This window comes from Phaseolus vulgaris, chromosome 6 (assembly GCF_000499845.2).
Source record: "Phaseolus vulgaris cultivar G19833 chromosome 6, P. vulgaris v2.0, whole genome shotgun sequence".
NCBI classification, from domain to species: domain Eukaryota; kingdom Viridiplantae; phylum Streptophyta; class Magnoliopsida; order Fabales; family Fabaceae; genus Phaseolus; species Phaseolus vulgaris.
Window position 1 is genome coordinate 20874126 of NC_023754.2, and position 21976 is coordinate 20896101.

Consider the following 21976-nt stretch of genomic DNA (forward strand, 5'->3'; position numbering starts at 1 on the left):
AAAATTTATTAAAATTACAAAATCAACAGAATTAAATAAGAAATATATTCTTTAAATGTGTGATTTTTAATAAGTTTTAATTAATTAAAGAAAATAATATTTTTTTTATATATAGGAATTGAGTTATAACAAATATCTTGATCAACTACACTCTTTATTAATAAAAAAAATGTTTAAAGCGCACTTAAAAAAGTTTTTTTTTTTTTTATAAAAGCTTTCATGTTAGACATTATTATGCAAACATTTCAGCTAGACTCACACCTCAAATAACAATAATCATCTGTCATCCCATGAAAAAAATATTATCAAAGTAAAATAAAATATGGAGGACTAGACCAAAACCCATATGTTAACAAAAACTATACATAGTAAAGTATACCTATTCATAAAGATTTTTAAGAACAGGTTAAAAGGAAACTTATTATACCAATGAAATGATTATCTTTGAATAAATCCTAAATTAGTTAACTTATCAACACACACATTCTCTTCACGAAAAATGTGAGTAACCATAAACCTGATTTTTACAGTAATTAAGACAAATATTCCATCGATTATGAAACATCTACGGAACATTAGGCCTAACAGTTGTAAATACAACACAAACCAAGACATTATCACATTCATTCAAGCCAGACATTAGTAAGCCCCATATTTTGAGTTTCTTCCATAACATATATAACTTCACAAAACTCAGCAACCATAGTAGTCTGAACTTCAAGAAACGCAGGGAAAACACAAATAAACTCCATCATACTCCTACGAAAAATACTTTCACAAGTAGCAAGACCAAATACCCTCTAGTTGCCCATCAATGTTAATTTTAACCCAGTATGGAAAAGGAAATTCCCATCTAACCGGAAGAAGACAAAAAACTTTACCACTACGAGTATTAATACCAAAAAACTTAATCACGATGAAATCCAATATATCATTATTCATTGAAACTTTAGACGAATTTTCCACTAGACAAGTTAAATCTTTAACTATCGAGATAGTCCTAACATAATTTTCTCATACACCATATCATCAAAATAGAAAAAGTTATCATAACAACCTTAATCAATTTAATTAAATGACTACCATCACACTTAATAAAATAAATAGCATTTAAAAAAGGTTTAAGTAAGTTAATATTTTCTAAAACTCGACGTAATTATGACCATGGTTTCCCAAATTTCAGAAAAAAGTTTATTTAGTCTTTTAAAATTGAAAAAAGAGTTTCTAAACACGGAATTTAAAATGAATTCAAAACAGATTTTATCCTACATCCATAATTTAAAAAAAAACCTTTAAAAGTAGTATTTATAAATTAAAATCATATTATTTTAATGTTAGAAAAACTATTTAAAAAAAATGAAAGGAACAAATTAATCCCATTTTAGAAAGTAAAAACTTATCCATCCTTAAAATATATGCTGTTAAATTTTTTAAAAAGATAATCCGTTTAGTTTTATTTAATGAAACGCAAATTTAACATCATCGGGCATAAGCACAACACAAGTGTAAAGACCATCTTACCCTCAATTAAGAAGGCTCAAAACGGGTCAGAGGATCTACCAATCTCAATGCCCATATTTTTACACCCACGTTCGCTGTCCTCACCTTACCTCACCCTTCTCTCTCTCTCTCTCTAACCTTGAAACGAAACCTCGCCACTGCAACGAACACAACCACTTCAAGTGCTCCCAATTCCTCACTCATCACGGTTCGTTCCTCTTCCATTTTCTCCCTCTCCAACTCCATTTACTTTTCTTCCTTTTTTGTCTTCTTTCAATTCCACACACCAATTTATCGCATCTCATAATTGCTCTGTTTTAGCTTATACCTCTTGCGAACTGTTTAACCTTCTGATTGCCTTCGTAGGGTTATGGTTTCGTTTCCTCATCTTTTATTCTCTCTTTTTTCCTCCCTTTCCGTTAATTCTGTCTATGATTTGGGGTTTTTGGTAGCTTCTGCGTGTTCGTGTTCCTATGTTATGACTTTTAGGTGTGTATTTGGTTATTGATTACGTAACTCTGCGCTTTTATTTGATTTGCATTGAGTATTCGCTGCGTTTGGTACGCGATTATGCTTTGACTTCAGATTCAGACAGTGTTGGAAGAACGACTTTGAACTTTGCCTGGATTCTGAGGTTGACTAGGAGTTATTGTAAGAAATGATGTAGAGTGTTTGGGAACCTGTTGAGAAGTTAGACAAGGAACCCATAACTATTAGCTTCTTGAAGCTATGACTATTACCCCCTTAGTAAATGTGAAAAACTACGTCTGGACTTGTAGATTTTAGTACTAATATTTGGGATATTGAGACGACTAAGCTCCATCTTTTATGATAGCTGAAAATATTTGATAATAATTATCTACTGTTACATATAATTCTTTATGGTTGTTTCTAGGAGCTCTCACATTATACGGTTTGGATGTGTCTGTCATTAAATGTGCCCCTGAGAGAGTTTTTCTGCACAGCAAGCTTCCCTTTTTTTAAAATAAATGGTCATAATCCATAAACTGCTTCATTTTTTTTTATTATTTATGCAATTTGAAATGCTCCTAAGTAGAATTCCTGTTAATGGCATTGCTATCTCAGTTTATTCCCTGGGTTATTTTTTAAGCTATGTGATTTATTTACATCTCAGTTTCGGCAATGCACCGGGTGGGTAGTGCTAGTAATGGAAACAATTCAACTCGTCCTCGCAAGGAGAAGAGATTAACCTACGTGTTGAATGATTCTGACGACACTAAGGTGAACTCATTATATATTTATGTATTTTATTTGTTCCAGGGAAATAGACAAGTTCAATGTTTGATTCTATTAGTTGCATCTTTATCGTTGCAAAATTTTTATTTGATTTGTGTTTATCTTTTAAATAGTTGAACTTGATTGGATGTTTTTAATGAACACAATTATTTCTTACTTGGATGGAAAATATTCTTCAAATTATATGGTGAATTCCCACTTTGGTCCCTGCAAGATTTTTAAACTTAATGTTCTCCTCGAAAGGTTAATGACGTTAAATGGTGCCCTGGTGTGAATATTTGGGTCAATTGGGTCCTAGTAAACAGTATTTTCTCAAGTTTGATTTTAAAACCTTTTCTTTGAGAGTCAAATGGACGTGAATCGTGATCACCTTTGGAGGACCAAATTGATGTTCCTATAAAGATCAAGATGGAGGTTTTCCCTACCTTGTAATATTATTTTGTCTTTTATTTACGTTGACCCATTTAGTGGTTTGCATATTTTGACCTTCTTTTTAATATTTTCCCTAGATTTTACTTTCTGATCAATCAAAGCCTCATTTATAGTTCATATAGCACTTGGCTTCTTTTCTGCCAGGTACTTAGCATTTTGCTGTGAAAGGTGTTATTGTATGGATTTTCTTTAAATCAAGATTTATTGTTTTGGTTGAAATTCTTTCAATTTTGATAGTATTCTTGGTTGCACGGTCAAGAATTACTTCTAAGTTGACTCTTTTCTGCAGCATTGTGCAGGAATAAATTGTTTGGCTTTACTTACATCTGTATCATCTGACGGGTCTGATTATCTCTTCACTGGGAGTCGAGATGGCAGGCTAAAACGATGGGTACTAGATGTGGATAGAGCAACATGCTCGGCTACCTTTGAATCTCATGTTGATTGGGTACTTATGTTCATTTTTCATTTTATTTTTCTTCTCTTCCATTTTTTTTGTTTACTTCTTAGTTCTAATATAGTAGCTACTGTTAGATAACCATGTTTTTTAAATCTTGATTACTTGATTAAGCATTATCTGCAATGGATCCCCTACCCCTTCCGGTTTTTCTTGCACAAGGCATTTTTTGTATGGACTTCTGTTACATTTTTAATAATGCTTTCTTTTATAAAAGCTTTATGCTCAATCTCAGATATGAGATAAAAAGGTGTAAGGAAATATATGATGTGACATAGGAAAACAATTGACCATGCCATGTGCATGCCTTATTCTTTAGATCTTATCATCTTGGTTATGATTTTGTGGGGGCTGTATTTGATGTTTTGATTAAGATGAGTTGTGATATTTAGTATTCACCTTCATACGTAGGTTTGTAATGGTCTGAATTTGATATAGAATTTTATTTATTTTATATTGTAGAATTTTTCATCAGACATCCTTTCACCCAGTCTATAATGATTTGTTGCGTTCTTTTGTCTTGAAGTTTAACAAGCTTAATTCTATTAGAAAAGATATGGTTTAAAAGGAAAAGGCAATGAAAAACCATTGGTTCTCATGTGCAAAAATTTCTAAAACTGCAAGTGTAAGTGTGAAACTAAATTTGATTGAGTATTGTATTGTGTTGTTTGTGTTAGATAAATTATCACTGTATTCTTTAACTTCAGTTTTAGGTTGTCTTTTTGTCACATTTCCATCTCTTATATTGTAAAAGTCATAATATCCTGCAATGTATCCTGGACATTTTTTCCTTTAAAATATCCCCCTTTTTTTCTAATTAATTTATGTTACTAGAAAAATTCTGCAATCTTTGTTCAATATATCAACGTTCCTGAACTTATAATCATTCTTCTTCTTTTATGTTTTCTCCCTAAAGTCCAAATCCCTGTTTGGCTGTTTCATTAGCATTAAAGTTAATTGAATATGTAAATGCTATTTTAATCTTGCAGGTTAATGATGCTGTTCTTGTTGGTGATAGTACACTCGTTTCTTGTTCTTCAGATACAAACCTTAAGGTTTGTTAATTGCTAGCTTTCTTTGTTCCGACTAGTACTTGCTCTTCTGAAATTATTCCAGTAATTACATAATTATTTACTCCTTTTTATATGTTAGCTATGGAATGCCTTGTCCTTTGGAACTTGTACAAGGACTCTCCGGCAACACTCAGACTACGTTACTTGTCTTGCAGCAGCAGGAAAAAATGTAATGTACAATCTTATGTTTCTTATTAAGTGCATAAGAAAAAATCATTTATTACTTCTGCATGTTCCACATTGAAATGGATAGATACTTTGGTTGAATTATCAGTGTCAAGTCCATTCTTTGATTCTTTAATAGTGTCATGCTTTTTAGAGCAATATTGTTGCCTCTGGTGGCCTTGGTGGGGAGGTTTTTATATGGGATATCGAGTCTGCCATTGCTCCTGTCTCTAAGAGTAATGATGCTACGGGGGATGAATCTTCAAATGGTATCAATGGTTCTGGCAACTTACTACCATTGACAAGCTTGCGTACTATTAACTCAAATGACAATATGTCTATGCACACTACTCAAACTCAGGGATATATTCCAATTTCAGCCAAAGGCCATAAAGATTCTGTCTATGCTTTGGCTATGAATGAAAGTGGAACAATTCTTGTCTCTGGAGGCACAGAAAAGGTACAATGTGCCATATGCTCTACTTGTCAAGGCTTCTTAGTGTTTTGATGTTAGAGTTGGTTTGTTTGCACTGTAGTAGCTTGAGTTATAGGGAATTTGTCTCTGACCATGGTTTATTTATTCTTCCATTTTTCTTGGGTTGTCTAGGTTGTTCGTGTCTGGGACACAAGGTCAGGATCAAAGACCCTAAAGCTAAGAGGGCACACTGATAACATCAGGGCTCTGCTTCTGGATTCTAGCGGCAGGTTTGTGGAGTGGATATCCGAGTTTAGTTGCAATTTTCAGTTTACATTTATATTTTAAAGTTGGTAACTTGCTTTCCCTCCTTTTGGTAATCTTTTTAATATCAAAATTCTCTCATACTCTCTGCATTGATCTTTCTCATTTGACATTTCTATTTTCCCACAACATATAGGTAATAACTAACATGAATAACTTATCACTTCCGTTGGCTAGGTTACAGTGGACTTATTTAATAGTCAATCATATGGTGGATGAAATTCTGTTGGGTTTTCATTTCTTTGTATGCAGTCATGTATCTTTTCATTGGATAAGTTTGTTAAGGGTGAGTTTTGTAAGTGAGAAAAAGTGGGGAAGAGGAAGGAAGGGAAAAAGAAAGAACGAAAGTGGGTACTTTGGTAAGGGAGAAGTGTGAAGCAATAAAAATAATCAGCATGGGACCAACTTTTATTTTTGCACGCAAAACAACAAAGAAAAGTTGGGAAATTTGTCATGAAGCACAACATAATCCATTATGTTGTGATAAGGGTGTTCCAGTTATAAAACACTCCCTTAATCAATTATGCAGGGCCCATAATCAATATGGGGGCTTGAGTTTTTTTTTTCAAACCTTATTTTGATAATAAATAAATAAATAATATTAATAATAAAAAAGAAAAATATCATTGTAAAAGTAAATTCTCTTCAACTAAACAACCTTCATGTTTTATGGAGTCCTCTTGAACTTGTGAAGGATCTATTCAACTCAAAGAAAGAAAAGAACTCTCCATGTAGTTGCATTGATGATAGGTACGGCAAACTCCATAAGAAAATAATAAGTAAAATGAAAAATTAAAGTGCAAGAGGATTTACCACTTGAAGAAACTATTCAAGATAAGAACCACAAGAAAAGTATCATACTCTCAAGACACTAAAATGTTACAAAATTATATTTCATTCAATTTCAAGTGTGAACATTACACGGGAGAATCCCTTTATTTATGGATAGAGAGGGGTTCAAGAACCATCCAAAGAAACATTTAAAGAAAAGATAACAACCCATTGCGAATGCATCTTGCATGTGGTGTGTACTATTGCTGGTGATATGTGGAGGATGTTATAATTTCCACATGATGAAGTGGTTAGGTACATGAACTTGCTTAACCTCCTCAATGAGGAGTTAGTTAAGTGAGTTCATGTATCTTCCCACTTCTTGTGCTCATCTCCAGCCTTCTAGAAACTACTAGAATATTCTAAAAACTTCCAAAAAGTTACAAATAGAAACCACTAAAGTATACTAGAAATTCCAAAATGAATTTAAAGTATTATGCTTTCTAATTTTCTGTTCAAGCTCTTTCAGCTTCCTAGTAAATCTTCCTTTGAAATTTTTCTTTATTTTTCATCCTTTTTCTCTTTTGCCACATCCCTTGTAAGAACTCCTTGAGAAGGATCTTCTCCTTCCAACCTCTCATCTTCTCCTTGAAGTGCTTCCTCTTCATATGATCACATCAATTTCTACTCTATTTCTCACCTATTTTGTGTTCTTTTCTTTTCTACTCATTTCCTCACACTCTATTTCTTTCCTTCTTACCCAACATATCCTGTTAAATTAAATATGTTTTCTCCAACAAGTCAGCTGTGATTTTCCGATTTTCATTATTGCAGATATTGTTTATCAGGATCTTCAGACTCTATGATAAGGTAATGCACGTGTATGGAGTTATAAGCATTTGTATTTGTTTTGTTTTTGGTTGACTAATAATCCATCTTTCCTGATAGGCTTTGGGATATTGGTCAGCAGAGATGTGTGCATTCTTATGCTGTTCATACAGATTCAGTTTGGGCACTTGCCAGCACCCCAACATTTAGTCATGTTTATAGTGGAGGGAGAGACTTTTCAGTGAGTGCAATCTTCCATCAAGATTAACATCAAACTATTTTTTTATTATTACATTATGCATAACTTGACATCTCCTTTTTACGTTTAACCTGTGAACCTCATTTTCTAATGCACTATTCTTTTATATCCTAAGTTATACTTGACAGATTTGCAAACTAGAGAGAGTAGTTTGCTCTGCACCGGCGAGCACCCTATTCTTCAATTGGCTTTGCATGATGATAACATATGGGTTGCATCAACAGACTCTTCAGTTCGCAGATGGCATGCTGAAGGATGCAACCCTGAAAAGATTTTCCAAAGAGGCAATTCCTTTTTAGCAGGAAACCTGTCTTTTTCAAGGGCAAGAGTGTCTCTAGAAGGATCTACCCCTGTATGTTACATGCATTTTTGAAAATAATTACCATCTGACATTGCTCTGAGTACTCATACCAGTTGCATATGAACATCTGTGTATTAAGCGTGTTAGTTTACATATCTAATATTAGTACTTCCACTTTGTGCATATGACAATTTGTCTTAACAAATTTTGTTGAAAATATTTTTCTTTGGTTCTTTCTGTTCTGCAGAACTAATAACTGTCCTTTTGTTGTCAAAATTAATAATTTTAATAGGTTCCTGTATATAAAGAACCTACCTTAACTATCCTGGGTACACCTGCAATAGTACAACATGAAGTTTTGAATAATAAGAGGCATGTGTTGACGAAGGTAATAGTGGTGTTTTCTGGTAATTTTTTGTGCCATGCATATTGATAGTTCCATTGTGTCATCCATTTTTGTGTGAAATTAATATCCTTTCTGTTACTTTCTTAACTGGTTAATAATTCTCTGTATAGGATGCATCTGGTTCAGTGAAGCTATGGGAGATTACCAAAGGTGTTGTGATTGAAGATTACGGAAAGGTGACAACTTATTGAATTTTCATTTTCTAACATGCATGGTATTAAAGGAAAAGAAAGAATAGGGTAAATCCCTTGTGTATATTGAACACATAGGGTTATGTTTATATAGGAAAAAGAAACATATGGGCTAAGCCCATTACATAAATATGAGATATCTAACAATATCTATAATATCTCATAATATCAAATAATATCTAATTATATCTAATAATATCTAACACTCCCCCTCAAGCTGGTGCATATAGATCATATGTACCCAGCTTGTTACAAATGTAATCAATCCTAGGTCCTCGTAAGGGTTTAGTAAAAATATCTGCTAATTGATTATTTGAATTAACAAACTCAGTCTTGATATCTCCTGATATAATCTTTTCTCGAATGAAATGACAATCAATCTCAATATGTTTTGTCCTTTCATGAAAAACTGGATTTGAGCTAATATGAAGAGCAGCCTGATTATCACATATCAGTGTCATTTGACTAACCTCTCCAAATTGCAATTCTTTAAGTAATTGTTTAAGCCAAATAAGCTCACAAGTAGCCGAGGCCATAGCTCTATATTCTGCTTCTGCACTAGATCTTGCCACAACACTTTGTTTCTTGCTCTTCCAAGAGATCAAGTTATCACCAATGGAGACACAATAACCAGAAGTTGACCTTCTATCAGATGGAGATCCTGCCCAATCAGCATCTGAATAACAAACGAATTTAGTATGGTTATTATGACCATATAACAAACCTTTTCCAGGAGAGCCTTTAATGTACTTCACTATACGAATGACTGCATTCCAATGATCTTCACATGGAGAATTAAGAAATTGACTCACCACACTGACTGCAAAGGAAATATCAGGACGAGTAACAGTGAGATAGTTCAATCTTCCAACTAATCTCCTGTACTTCTCAGGATCTGAAAGAGGCTCCCCCTGATTGGGTAGAAGCTTGACGTTGGGATCCATGGGAGTATCAACAGATTTCGAATTCATCAACCCAATTTCCTCCAAAATATCTAATGCGTATTTTCTTTGAGAGATAACAATACCAGTATTGGATTGTGCTACCTCAATCCCCAAGAAATATCTGAGTTTGCCAAGATCTTTGGTCTGAAAGTGTTGACAAAGGTGTTGTTTTACTTGTGAGATGCCATGGTGATCACTGCCTGTAAGAACAATGTCATCAACATATACTACAAGATAGATACACCCAGCACTCGAGTGACGATAAAAAACTGAATGATCGCCTTCACTGCGAGTCATACCAAATTGTTGAACAACATTGCTAAATTTTCCAAACCAAGCCCTAGGAGACTGCTTGAGGCCATATAAGGATTTGTGAAGACGACATACCAATCCAGAAGACTCCCCCTGAGCAACAAAACCGGGAGGTTGCTCCATATAAATTTCTTCCTGCAAATCCCCATTAAGAAAAGCATTTTTAACATCCAGTTGATAAAGAGGCCATTGTTGAAGAGCAGCCATAGCTATGAATAAGCGAACAGAGGCCATCTTTGCTACTGGAGAAAAAGTATCACCATAGTCTAAACCAAAAATTTGGGTATAACCCTTAGCCACAAGACGAGCTTTGAGACGATCAATAGTACCATCAGGACCAACTTTGATAGCAAAAATCCACCTGCAACCAACAACAGATTTCCTAGATGGTAAAGGAACAAGTTCCCAAGTTCCATTATTCTGAAGCGCATTCATTTCATCAAGCATGGCCTGACGCCAACCAGGATGGGCTAAGGCATCACCTACAGATTTTGGAATGGAGACAGAAGAAATAGACGAAAGGCAGGTATAAAAGGGTTGAGATAGTCTATGGTAACTCAAAGCAGTATAATGTGGAGAGGGATTACGAGTAGAACGTATACCTTTACGGATAGCAATAGGAAGATCAGGTTCAACAGTCGGAGGTTCAACTATAAGAGCCGGAGGGGGATGAGGTGTTGGCACCAGAATAGAGTCTGCTGATGGACGATGAGACGGTTGACGACGACTATACACCTGAAGAGTTGGCGGCGGTGGTGAATTGTTAGGTGCACTAGGCACAACAAGAGGAATATTAACTTGATTAGATGAAGAAATTGAAGGAGAAGGACAAGACTTAAAGTAAAGGGAAGATTAACTGAAGGTGACATCTGCTGAAATAAAATAACGGTTTAAAGACGGTGAGAAACATTTATATCCTTTTTGTGATCTAGTGAACCCTAAAAAGACACATTTGTGTGACTTAGGAGATAATTTATCAAGACCAGGACTAAAATTATGAACAAAACATGTGGACCCAAAAACTTTGGGAGGTAAAGAGTGGAGAGGGTCATGTGGAAATAAAATAGAATGAGGAATTTTGTTATCTAAAACTGAAGATGGCATGCGATTAATGAGATAACATGCACTAAGAACAGCATCACCCCAAAAACGCTGAGGAACATCACCATGGATTAAAATAGTACGAGTTGTTTCAACAAGATGTCTATTCTTACGCTCAGCTACCCCATTTTGTTGAGGTGTATAAGCACATGAAGTTTGATGAAGAATACCATGAAGCCATAAAATTTTTAAAAGAATGAGAAAGATACTCACGTCCATTATCACTGCGCAAAATTCGGATGGAAATTCCAAATTGATTTTTAATTTCATTGTAAAATATTTGAAATATAGAAAACAACTCAGAACGGTTTTTCATTAAAAATACCCAAGTACATCTTGAATAATCATCAATAAAAGTAACAAAATACTGAAATCCTAAATTAGACTTAATACGACTTGGTCCCCAAATGTCAGAGTGAACTAAGGCAAAAGGAGATGAAGCACGTTGTGAGACACTACGAGGAAAAGAACTACGAATGTGTTTCCCTAACTGACACGACTCACACGATAAAGTAGACACATTAGACAAACTTGGAACAAGCTGTTGCATCTTGGCAAGACTAGGATGACCCAACCGAGCATGAATGAGAGATGGAGAATCCATAATTGCGCCAACATGTGCAGAGATCTGTAGTTGATAAAGTCCATGAGACTCACATCCGGTGCCAATCATCCGTCCCGAACTCCGGTCCTGTAAAGTAACAGAATCTTTGGTAAAAGAAATAACACAGTCAAGGGAACGAGTGAGACGACTAATGGATAATAAGTTAAATGGAGACCCAGGGACATAAAGAACATTATCAATAGATAAAGATGAAAAAAGATTAATAGTACCAACACCATGTGATGGTACCCTATATCCATTGGCCATGGTAACTGAAGGTAAATAACCCGTAGTAGATAGGGAAGAGAAAAAAGATTTATTACCAGTAATGTGATCAGTGGCACCTGAATCTAGAACCCAAGGGCCATGGGAAGTGGAGTGAGTGAGGCCAACAAAAGATGTACCTGAATGTGCAACAGAAGCCGTGGAACTAGGGTTCTGACGATCCTCATACCATTTAAGAAATTCATTGAAAATAGCAGGCTGGCTTGGGGTAATTTGAGCAACCGCAACAGATCTAGGAGGACGACCATGTAAGGCATAACATCTGTCAATTTTGTGGCCAAGTTTGCCACAATGGTCACACTTGTGACGCCCTTTGCCCGGCTTGTGAGGGCGAGTACGATCATTATGCTGAGATACTAAAGCAGAAGAGTCATCAACATGAGACGTTATATCAGCGGTGTGTTTACCTGGCACGCGCAAAAGGGTAGAACAAGTGGAAGTAAAATTGGGCACAATAGGAGATCCCAAAATTTGATCACAAATGTGAGAATAATCATCAGGAAGACCATGTAAACCCAATAACATGAAGAACTTGGATCTTTGTTCTAGTTCTTGAGAAGGAGTAGAGGCAGGAGGTAATAACTCATTAAAATCATGAAGAAGAGCATGAAGTTTACCTAGATATTCTGCCATTGTACCATCAAGACGTTTGGGAGCAACAATTGTGAGAAGATTTTGACACACTCTATAAAGACGTTGAGTATCATTGGTGTATAATAATTTTGCTTGTTCCCAAACTTCTGAACATGTTTCATAGGTACGAAAAATTTGTTTTAAAGATGAGTGAATGGTCGATTTGATAACAATGCATAATTGAGCATCAATTTTTGACCAACGAACAACCTCATTTTCAGCAAGAGTAGGATGAGTAAGATGATCAACGTAACCTTGACTCTTAAGCCATAATTTAATATCTGATGCCCAAGTGTCATAATTGGTTCCATCCAATTTGTCAATGGAAAGATGAACATTGACGTAATTAGTATAAATAGATGAATCCGGCATAATGACTGAAGAAGAAGCCATAGTGGCAGCGGAAGCGGAAGAAGCCATAAAAGATAAGGACAAATCCAGTCACCGGTTAATTGGCGGGAGCAACAAAGATGAAGGCTCCGACAGCGATTCCGGCGAGATTCCGGCGGCGTCTCCGGCGAAGGTCCGGCGAAGGTCCGGCGAAGGTCCGGTGAAGGTCCGGCGAAGGTCCGGTGAAGGTCCGGCGAAGGTCCGGCGAGACAGTGGGGGTGGTGGCTGGAAAATTCCAGTGAATAGTGGATTCACCAATAAAAATTAAACCCTAAACCCTAAACTCTAACCTTATGCTCTAGATACCATATTAAAAGAAAAGAAAGAATAGGGTAAATCCCTTGTGTATATTGAACACATAGGGTTATGTTTATATAGGAAAAAGAAACATATGGGCTAAGCCCATTACATAAATATGAGATATCTAACAATATCTATAATATCAAATAATATCTAATTATATCTAATAATATCTAACACATGGGAATCTTATTTGATAGGGAAGTAGATTGGCTGCAATGAGTTATATTTTCACAAATTTCTACTATAGCTGATGATAGGACTCATGTGTTCCTAATAGCTCATGCTTTTCTTGTGGACTATCTATCTAGGTTTCGTTTGAGGACAAAAAGGAAGAGCTATTTGAGATGGTACGATTACCAACTTAAGTCATGGATTCCATTTTTAATAATTATATTTTTTAGTTGGTAAGAAAACATAATGATTTCCAGTAGTTTTTTTTTATTCAAGCTGACTTTTAATTTTCTTCTGATGCTGCTTTAGGTTAGCATTCCGGCATGGTTCACCGTGGATACCAGGCTTGGAAGTTTGTCAGTTCATTTAGACACTCCCCAATGTTTTCATGCAGAGATGTACTCAGCAGATCTTAATATCGTAGGCAAGCCTGAAGATGATAAGGTAATGACTTTGTTATCACGAGTGATGTACCTGGCCTGATCTTAAATTCCTGATTATATTAATTTTTCTCCTATTTTTTGGTATGCTGTAACAATTATTGTCTACTTTTATGCAACCATTTACTTGCTACTGCTGGCTATAGTTGATGTCTAGTCTTGTGCAATTGTCAACCAATTTATCTTCATGGGATCCATTTTAGTGGCACATAACCATCAAACTATCTTTCTCCGAATTGTTACTCAATCTGAAATGATTCCTGTCACTATTCCTAGTATAGTGGACGTGGTGGAAGTATTTAAGTTTCTTTATGATCTGTTGAACTGACATTGGCCGAGTTCTGTTATGCTCTTCTATAGTTTCAACTTTCAAGAAATAATACAATGACAATGAAAATGTTTTCATTAGTTTTCTATCAACAATTCATAAATGCCTGGTATTTTTTGCAGGTTAATTTGGCTCGAGAAACCCTTAAAGGATTACTTGCTTCTTGGTTGAGAAAACGAAAGCAAAGATCTGGATCCTCAGCTCCAGCTAATGGGGAGTTATTATCTGGAAAGGATACTGCTTCAAGAAGTAGTACCCATTCAAGAATTGAGGTTGATGGTAGTTCTGATAATGATGCTATGGTTTATCCTCCGTTTGAATTCTCAGTTACCTCCCCACCTTCCATTATTACCGAGGGCACTCATGGAGGTCCATGGAGGAAAAAAACTACTGATTTAGACGGAACCAAGGATGATAAAGACTTCCCCTGGTGGTGTCTGGACTGTGTTTTGAATAATCGGTTACCTCCCAGAGAAAATACTAAGTAAGTTTACCTTCCTCTTCAATTTATCCTTCCTTAAAAGGTTGCTTTTAAACACATGGTAGTAGTTGAAAGTATTAAACCATGCTTGTGACAATTTGTTTATTAAGTTAATGTAGCATAATTTCCTAATTCTGATGATTAATATTTTTTAATCACATGAAAAAAAATATGGTGGTACTTAACATGCCTCTTGTAAATGACATCAATTGATATATGGTTAAAAAGTCAAAGGAATCTATCTTTCTATTAATTCTGTGGTATCTGTTGACTTGGAATCATCGATGTACTCAACAACACAGTATCTTCAAACCTATTTTGTACTTCTAGTGTTTATTTCCATGATCATGTTAAATTATTTTCTTACTTTTATAGATATAGATTAGCAATGGTCATGTCTATGAATTTGAATCGGAGTATGATGTAATCTCAGACTAGTTACGTATGCTCACTTTGATATATGTTCTTTTGTGATAACCACAGATGCAGTTTCTATTTGCAACCTTGTGAAGGCTCTTCAGTCCAGATCCTCACACAAGGGAAGCTAAGTGCCCCACGTATATTAAGAATTCACAAAGTAAGCTTTTATGTTTATATTAATTGACAATTGGTGCTAATAATTGCATTAATAATATTTGGATGTGTTGTTAAGATGCCTTTTATCATGCTTTCCAAAAGTATTATTTGTTTTGAGTTTTTGTGCGTGCATGCATGTGTAGATTCTGTACACATTTTTCTCACGGATGCTGATGCATTTTTGAATGATCAACTTTCTCTTCTTTTGGTTGGTTTAGGTTATTAATTATGTAATAGAGAAGATGGTGCTTGACAAACCTGTGGATAGCTTAAATGCTGAATCTAGTTTTTCCGCTGGTCTTGCTGCGTCACAGTCACAGCATCAAGTAGTTGGCGATGGATCTTTTCGATCTGGATTTCAGCCTTGGCAAAAGCTTAAACCTTCTGTTGAAATATTGTGCAACGACCAGGCAAGCAATATGTTCTGTTATAAGCGATCTTATGACAGTGTAGATAGTAGGTTAAGAATTAATGACAGTGTAGATAGTAGGTTAAGAATTTAAGTATGGAGAAAGTCTGTTGAAATCCAAAAATCTGTTCATCTTATGATATTCTCTGAAGATAACATCTGACATAGCAATTTAATTTAGGCCGGTAATTACAAAATTCAATTACAAGATATTGTCTAAACTCCTTGTTCAGCCTTGAGTATTGTATTTAAGTCTTAAAATAGATCACATTGCTTATATTTGATGTCTAGTTTTGACTGTTCTTGTGTGTTACCAACTTTTTTTTCAATTTCATATTTTTAAGCAAGTTTTTTTTTTTTTTTTTTATCTTACTATGTATGCCTTTGATTGGTTTGAGGATGATTGCAATTTTTTAAAGATTGTTTGTCCCAAATTGATTCAATGTTTTATTTGGTTCACTGTTGGCTTTGCTTTGTATGATATGCTATTTTTCATTAAAATAATGTGCATTTAGCCAACTAGCTTTTTGGTTTATTTTCAGGTGCTGTCTCCTGAAATGAGTTTAGCCACAGTGCGAGCTTATATATGGAAGAAATCAGATGACTTGGTTCTGAATTACAGACTAGTTCAAGGCAGGTGACTACAAATTGCATGATGCATCAGAGGTGGGTAATTGAAACTTGGCTTTTCTGAGCTACAATATGATATTAATGCTTTTATGAATTTTCATTCCTGTATTTTTCGTATTCTGTAAATGTTATTTACTGCCAACTGGAAAGAGGAAATAGTTATTTTAGAATAGTATTTCTTTTTTAAATGATGTGAATGTTGATATAAGTGATCTTTTTGTTGACAAAGCCTAATTTTTATATATAATTTGTTCTCTTTCAGATTGGATGAAAGTTGGGTTTAACCATGTCTGAATGTTCATTATTGGTACCACAAGTAACTTTTAAATTTTGATGCATTGCATAACCATTTCTTCTGCTTTCTCACCTTTTACGTAAGTTTTACATATAGAAGAAAAATAAGTTGGAAGAAAAATATTTTCACTTTGTATACTGAATTTTGTTTTTTCCAATACACGCATCACCTAGTGGGATATATGTGTGTGTATATATATATGATTTATGTTTGCCATTTTGGAAAGCATTGCAGACCTTATAATGAATTATGATTAATACTTGCAGGTTTTCTTGTGATTATGTAAAATACTTCTGGGCACGAATTCTTCTTGGGTTACCTGCATTGAATTGTGGTATTATAGGAATTTGTAAATTTTGAGCCGTCATTTATCACCAAATTTAGTGACATTCTCCAAAGCTGCTTTGATAGTTTTTTCTTTAGTGGAGATTTGTTACTGTAAATTTTGAGCTATATCTAGCCGGCAGGCATACTTGTGCTGGACACGGCATCGTCTGCATCTGGCATGAAGAAGGTTTCTTAATTGACTCTTTTGAGAATTAGTAGGAATCATACTGGCATAGTGGGGTGCTTTTCAGGAATCAGGTAGTTTCATTTAGAGATGACAACAAAAACACTGTAAATTTGAATTGTGCGTTAAATATCTGGCCATATAAATTATGTTGTCCAGGTGCATATATACTTAGTGAAATTTTGTTAATTGTTAATTGCTAATAATATTATTCTCATTTCTTCAAATTAGTCATTTGATATCCAGTCTGAGTGTACTCAATATGCAATTCTGATAATTGGCCACTGACAGGCATTATTAGTTGAAACTGTAACGCTGTTGATTGTAGCTATGGCTTCGTTTACTCAATGGTTTATATTTCGAATTTATACTAAAAAGGTTGTGACTGATGATCATATTCTTCTGATAATTGTAGCTATGCTTTTATTTTATGTATGTTTGTTGAGCGAATAAATGCTAATTATGGAAACTGCATATTAGCATAGTGGATGGTAGTTTTGCCCCCAGGCGATATTTACTTTAATCTATTGGTGCCTGCTATATTTTAAAGCTACCATTGGTAGCACAAGTCATATTGCAATGATAGAGGTGTAAGTTTTCTCATTTTATTAATGTTCTAAGAGATACTAATGCTCGGTTTGGATTTGGCAGGAAATTTGTAGGTTGTGAGGATTAGAGAGGATAGGTGAGACTGTTTGGATTGATGAATGATAAAGTGGATTTCTGATAATGATTTATGCTGTGTTTGTTTCTAGGTATGAGGAGGGAGGAGAGGGAGAGAGTGTTTCTTCTGTTTGTTTTAGGGGTTTTGAGAGTGTGGGAGTGGATGATGGAGGTGATGAGAGTGATTTTTCAATCTTCACAAAATGAAAAAATGTGTTTTTTCTATGTAGGATTATTGGATTTTACCCAAATATTATTGGACATGCATTTTATTATAATATACAATATACAAAATTATATATTACATAGATTTATTTAACAATTTTTTTTTAATTATACTATTAATAATAAAAAATAATTATAAATAATAAAATAAAATTATAATATCAGTAATATATATAGTTATAAAAATAAAAATATATATAATAATAAATATTATTTTTATAATTTTTAATATATTTAATAAATTTATTTCAATTTAACACAAAAATATTTTCTATTTAATTTTTTATTTGTTACTGAAAAATACAAGTAATTATGTATATTATATATTAAAAAAAATTAATTAATTCAAACTATACAAAAAAAATATATCATAATTCATTATTCAAATATTTTGTAATAATAAGGATAGTAAATTTACATTTTACATCTTTAAAATAATTTTTAAATTTTCTCTCAACTATCAAATCACTTATAAATTTCAATAAACTATCATCACAAATTCACTCTATCATTCCTCAATTCAAACAACCTCTCTAATCCTTACACTTCATCTTTGATCCTCACAAATTCTTTCTCTTTTCTCTTCAATAATCCTCTCCTTAATCCAAAGACAATATTAATGAGATTTGTGAGTGATGTGATAGTTGGGAGAGAATTTAAAAATTATTTTAAAGGTATAAAATGTAAGTTTATAAATTTATCTATATTATTAAAAAATATTTAAAGAATGAATTATGATATATTTTTTATTTAGATTTGAGTTAATTAATTTTTCTAATATATAATATTCATAATTACTTGTATTTTTTAATAAAATTTTAAAAAATATAATAGAAAATATTTTTGTGCTAAATTGAAATAAATTTATTAAATATACTAAAATTTATGAAAATAATATTTATTATTATATATATTTTTTATTTTATATAACTATACATGTTTTGTTGATATTATAATATTTTTATTATCTTTATTATTTATAATTATATGTTATTAATAGTATAATATTTTTAAAATTATTAAATAAATTTATGTAATATTTATTTTTATATATTGTATATATAATTATAATTATAATAATAATAATAAAATAATTAATATTATTAATAGTTTGAATAATTTATATTATTAATAGTTAGAAAATGTATGTAAAAGGTATGTGGATAAAATGTAAAAATTGTATGTAGTATCATTGCAAATCTCTTCATTTATGTGAAAAATAAAAAAAATGCTCCCACCCTCTCCTTCATCCTTTTCTCCACTTAAACAAACACAATAAGCAATTGCTCCTCCTCCCTCTTCATTGCATATATCTAAAAACAAACACAATGTAAGAAGAGAAAACGAAGCAGAAACCATTATGAGCAAGCAAGGAAGACTTTCCAAGTATTAATACTTTTTTAGTCAAATATAAAATTTAGAGAAAAACTAACTTTGTCAACAATAGTAAGCATGTGTAATATTTTTCCTATTCTGTAGTAAATTATGTTGTAAATACTTAAATCTCTCATGTATAAGGACCAAATTAAAAAATTTCATTTCCCCATGTTCAAGAATGTTAATTTTTTTTATTGACAAAGTGTAAGAGCGTTGTTTATAATTTTTTTTCCAATTGACATACATGGACACCACATTGTGCTAAGTATCAAATATCAATGAAAAAGTGGAATCAAGCAAACGATGAAGGCAAAATCATAAATATAACTGACATGAACTCAGGACCATGTTCCACCAATCTCTATCCTTCTTTAGTCAATCTTTAAAAGAACAAAACATTGATTTGCTAAAAAAAAAGTCCATTGATATTTTTCACAACAAACCAGTACAATGTTCTTCAGAATACATAATAATGATATAACACACTATATCTACTTCTCTTCTCTATATCATGAGAATGACCTAGGGTGGACATTATAAAGTGCTTTGAGGTTGATTTTGGTTGCAAAGCATGTGATTAAACTCTTTGGCAAACCTTTCCATAGCTTCCGCAGGCAAGAAAATCGAAAATATTATACCTTCTTCTCCCTTTCCATTCTTAGCCGAGCAGAAATACGATATTCCTGGAAAGCTCCCAGCCCCAGCTTGGGCCACTCCACCATACACAGCCTTACCCCAACCAAAATCCACTGCTCTAAGATTCACACGTGCCAAATATGACACAATACAAGACCTCACAGTTGTGAATAATAAACTTCGTCCCTTCATCACCATCAGGTCTGCAACAGACTGCAAGTACTCTTCTTTCATCTCACCTTTCACTTTATTTATTAACTCCACCGCATACCCAAATGGGTTTCTGCAAAGCTTTCCTGCACTCGTTACTGCCGCCAAATATGCAAAGGCATTGCCGTAGTAACCATCCGGTAGTGGAGGATTGAACCGACCACGTGCATTGACTATGCACATCATGCGAACATCCTCATCTGCCTCTATTTGCATTGCTTTTGTGCGACACCGTCATAGGCATGCTGTGATAAGATCAAATGTGGAGCAATGTTGAAGGTGTTGGGGAATCAATTTGCGAAGTGCAGCTATGTCGAGGGTTCTAAAGAAGAATGATCGTTGAATCAAGTTGTGGTTGGAAGAAGGGAGGTTATCTTGGATTTGCTCGTATTCGCGATGGTTAAATGTAATGCGAGGTGGATCTCTTGCCATTAGAAGTTCCCTACCCCATACTGGTGCAATGGAAGGTTTGGTTACTCCTCTAGCTATTTCGGCCCAAGCGTTAATGAATTGTTGGTAACCAAAACCATCAAACATAGTGTGGTTGAAGCGAACGACTAAGATGAAACCACCACACTTAAGTCGTGTTACCTGCATTTATGTTCCATCTTCAATAACTAAAAGAAACAAGCTACTTATAAATGTTTTAATTAAATTCTCACATCCATTACCAAATTAATATATATATATATATATATATATATATATATATATATAAGTAATCACTTAGAGTGTGTCACTCGAGCATTTATTTAAGTTATCTGAGTTTGAGAGTTAGTTAACAATTTCTTCTCCAAATTGAAGTTGTGAATATTTTTACTTTATTAGAGTACTTACCATAACTTCTGCATTAAAAAATAAATAAGTAAATAATAAATACAATAAGATTTTAAAATGTAGTTCAACAGTATTAAAATAGGAGTTACACTGATTATCTCAGCCATAAATTATTGTATATTTATTTAAATTAAAATGAATTTAAAGATTTTAATAAAAAGTTCTAATCTGAATTTTAATATTCTCTTAGATAGGCAACACAAATATTTATTAATAATATTATTCAATTAAAATAATTTTTTAATGTTAAAGGGATAAAACAAAAATTTAACTGCAGATAACTACAACCAAAAATCAACTTAAAATTAAAACCAGTGGAAAGCCGTGAAACTTACATTTTATAAATTAAAACAATTTTTTTCCCTTACTCATCATGGATTTTAGATAACTAATATCAAACATAAAATAAAATTAAACAAATGATAATAATATTCATTAAAACGAAAGCACATTTGAATTCCTAAGACTCCCAATTCAATAGATCTGAAATCTAGACTAGAAAGCACATTTGAATTGTTTTTTATATTTTATTTTTTAAAAACAAATTTCAAAACATGGTGGATTTTGACAGAATTTAATTTGGAAGTAACATATAATTATATCAGAATTTCAGTTTTTAAAATTTAAAAAAAAATCTAAAAAATGAATCAAAATGTTCTAGTTTGATGAGTGTGCGTAGTGAACCTGTACGAGTAGAAGGGGAGTGTCGGTAATTTGTTGTGAGCCAGGAACATCGTACAGCAGTTCATCAAAGCATGGAAATGGAGGTTGGAGAGAATCACCAAACTCAGCCAGTGTGACGTCAGCATCACCCTCCATGAACATGGCTCCTTCTCCAGTGCAATCCACCATTAATTTGCGTTGAGGTCCCTCCCTAAGCCTACCTGCAAATGGGTAATAGAAGACAAGTGTTTGCGACAGTGCTTGCCGAATCACTTCAACTGGGTCTTTCTCTGTCATTAACACTCGTAGGACACTTATCGGTGAAGTGTTCAATTAAAAGAATATTTGTTGGATTTTTGAAAATTCTAGCACGGTTCTAACATAGTTTTAAAAGGTATAAATATAATAATTTTCTAAAAACTCAATTTTATTGTATAAATTTGTATTATAATTATAAAAATAAGGAATAAATTCTTTTGAACCAGTCATGAAAAATATCTTCTTGCTTCCAAAAGAATTTGAAACATACTTTTGCACATAAATATTTATTTTTCAATTTATATTCAAAATTAT

At 33.3% G+C, this 21976-nt stretch overlaps 1 protein-coding gene and 1 pseudogene across 6 annotated transcripts; one reads left to right on the forward strand and one right to left on the reverse strand.

The window, feature by feature from the left end:
* The first annotated feature begins 1562 nt into the window (after positions 1–1562).
* On the forward strand, positions 1563–17019 carry LOC137831755 (uncharacterized). Of its 6 annotated transcripts, XR_011084478.1 has the most exons (21): positions 1568–1708; positions 2636–2742; positions 3267–3333; positions 3479–3637; positions 4636–4701; positions 4799–4888; positions 5039–5344; positions 5492–5589; positions 7229–7264; positions 7343–7463; positions 7597–7833; positions 8075–8170; positions 8299–8364; positions 13260–13298; positions 13432–13566; positions 14013–14374; positions 14855–14948; positions 15166–15357; positions 15899–16022; positions 16249–16293; positions 16548–17019. XR_011084478.1 is itself a non-coding variant. In XM_068639561.1 (20 exons), the coding sequence occupies exons 2-19, from the start codon at positions 2723–2725 to the stop codon at positions 15995–15997; spliced, it is 2283 nt and encodes a 760-aa protein (XP_068495662.1). In that variant the 5' UTR covers positions 1568–1708; positions 2636–2722; the 3' UTR covers positions 15998–16022; positions 16548–17019. The 6 variants fall into 6 exon arrangements, 3 of the variants coding, with proteins under 3 accessions (XP_068495661.1, XP_068495662.1, XP_068495663.1); XR_011084477.1 differs by lacking the exon at positions 3267–3333 and having other exon boundaries at positions 1565–1708; XM_068639561.1 differs by lacking the exon at positions 16249–16293.
* Positions 17020–19591: 2572 nt separating this feature from the next.
* Positions 19592–21700, reverse strand: LOC137833510 (benzyl alcohol O-benzoyltransferase-like; annotated as a pseudogene).
* Between the last annotated feature and the right edge of the window lie 276 nt (positions 21701–21976).

What these genes read in the sequence shown, in the direction of transcription:
- LOC137831755 (XM_068639560.1), top strand. Translation starts at nt 2,644, where the DNA reads ATGCACCGGGTGGGTAGTGCTAGTAATGGAAACAATTCAACTCGTCCT. An exon ending in CTTCAGATACAAACCTTAAG is followed by an intron (nt 4,702 to 4,798) that starts GTTTGTTAATTG and finishes TTTATATGTTAG; the next exon opens with CTATGGAATGCCTTGTCCTT. An exon ending in CTCTAGAAGGATCTACCCCT is followed by an intron (nt 7,834 to 8,074) that starts GTATGTTACATG and finishes TAATTTTAATAG; the next exon opens with GTTCCTGTATATAAAGAACC.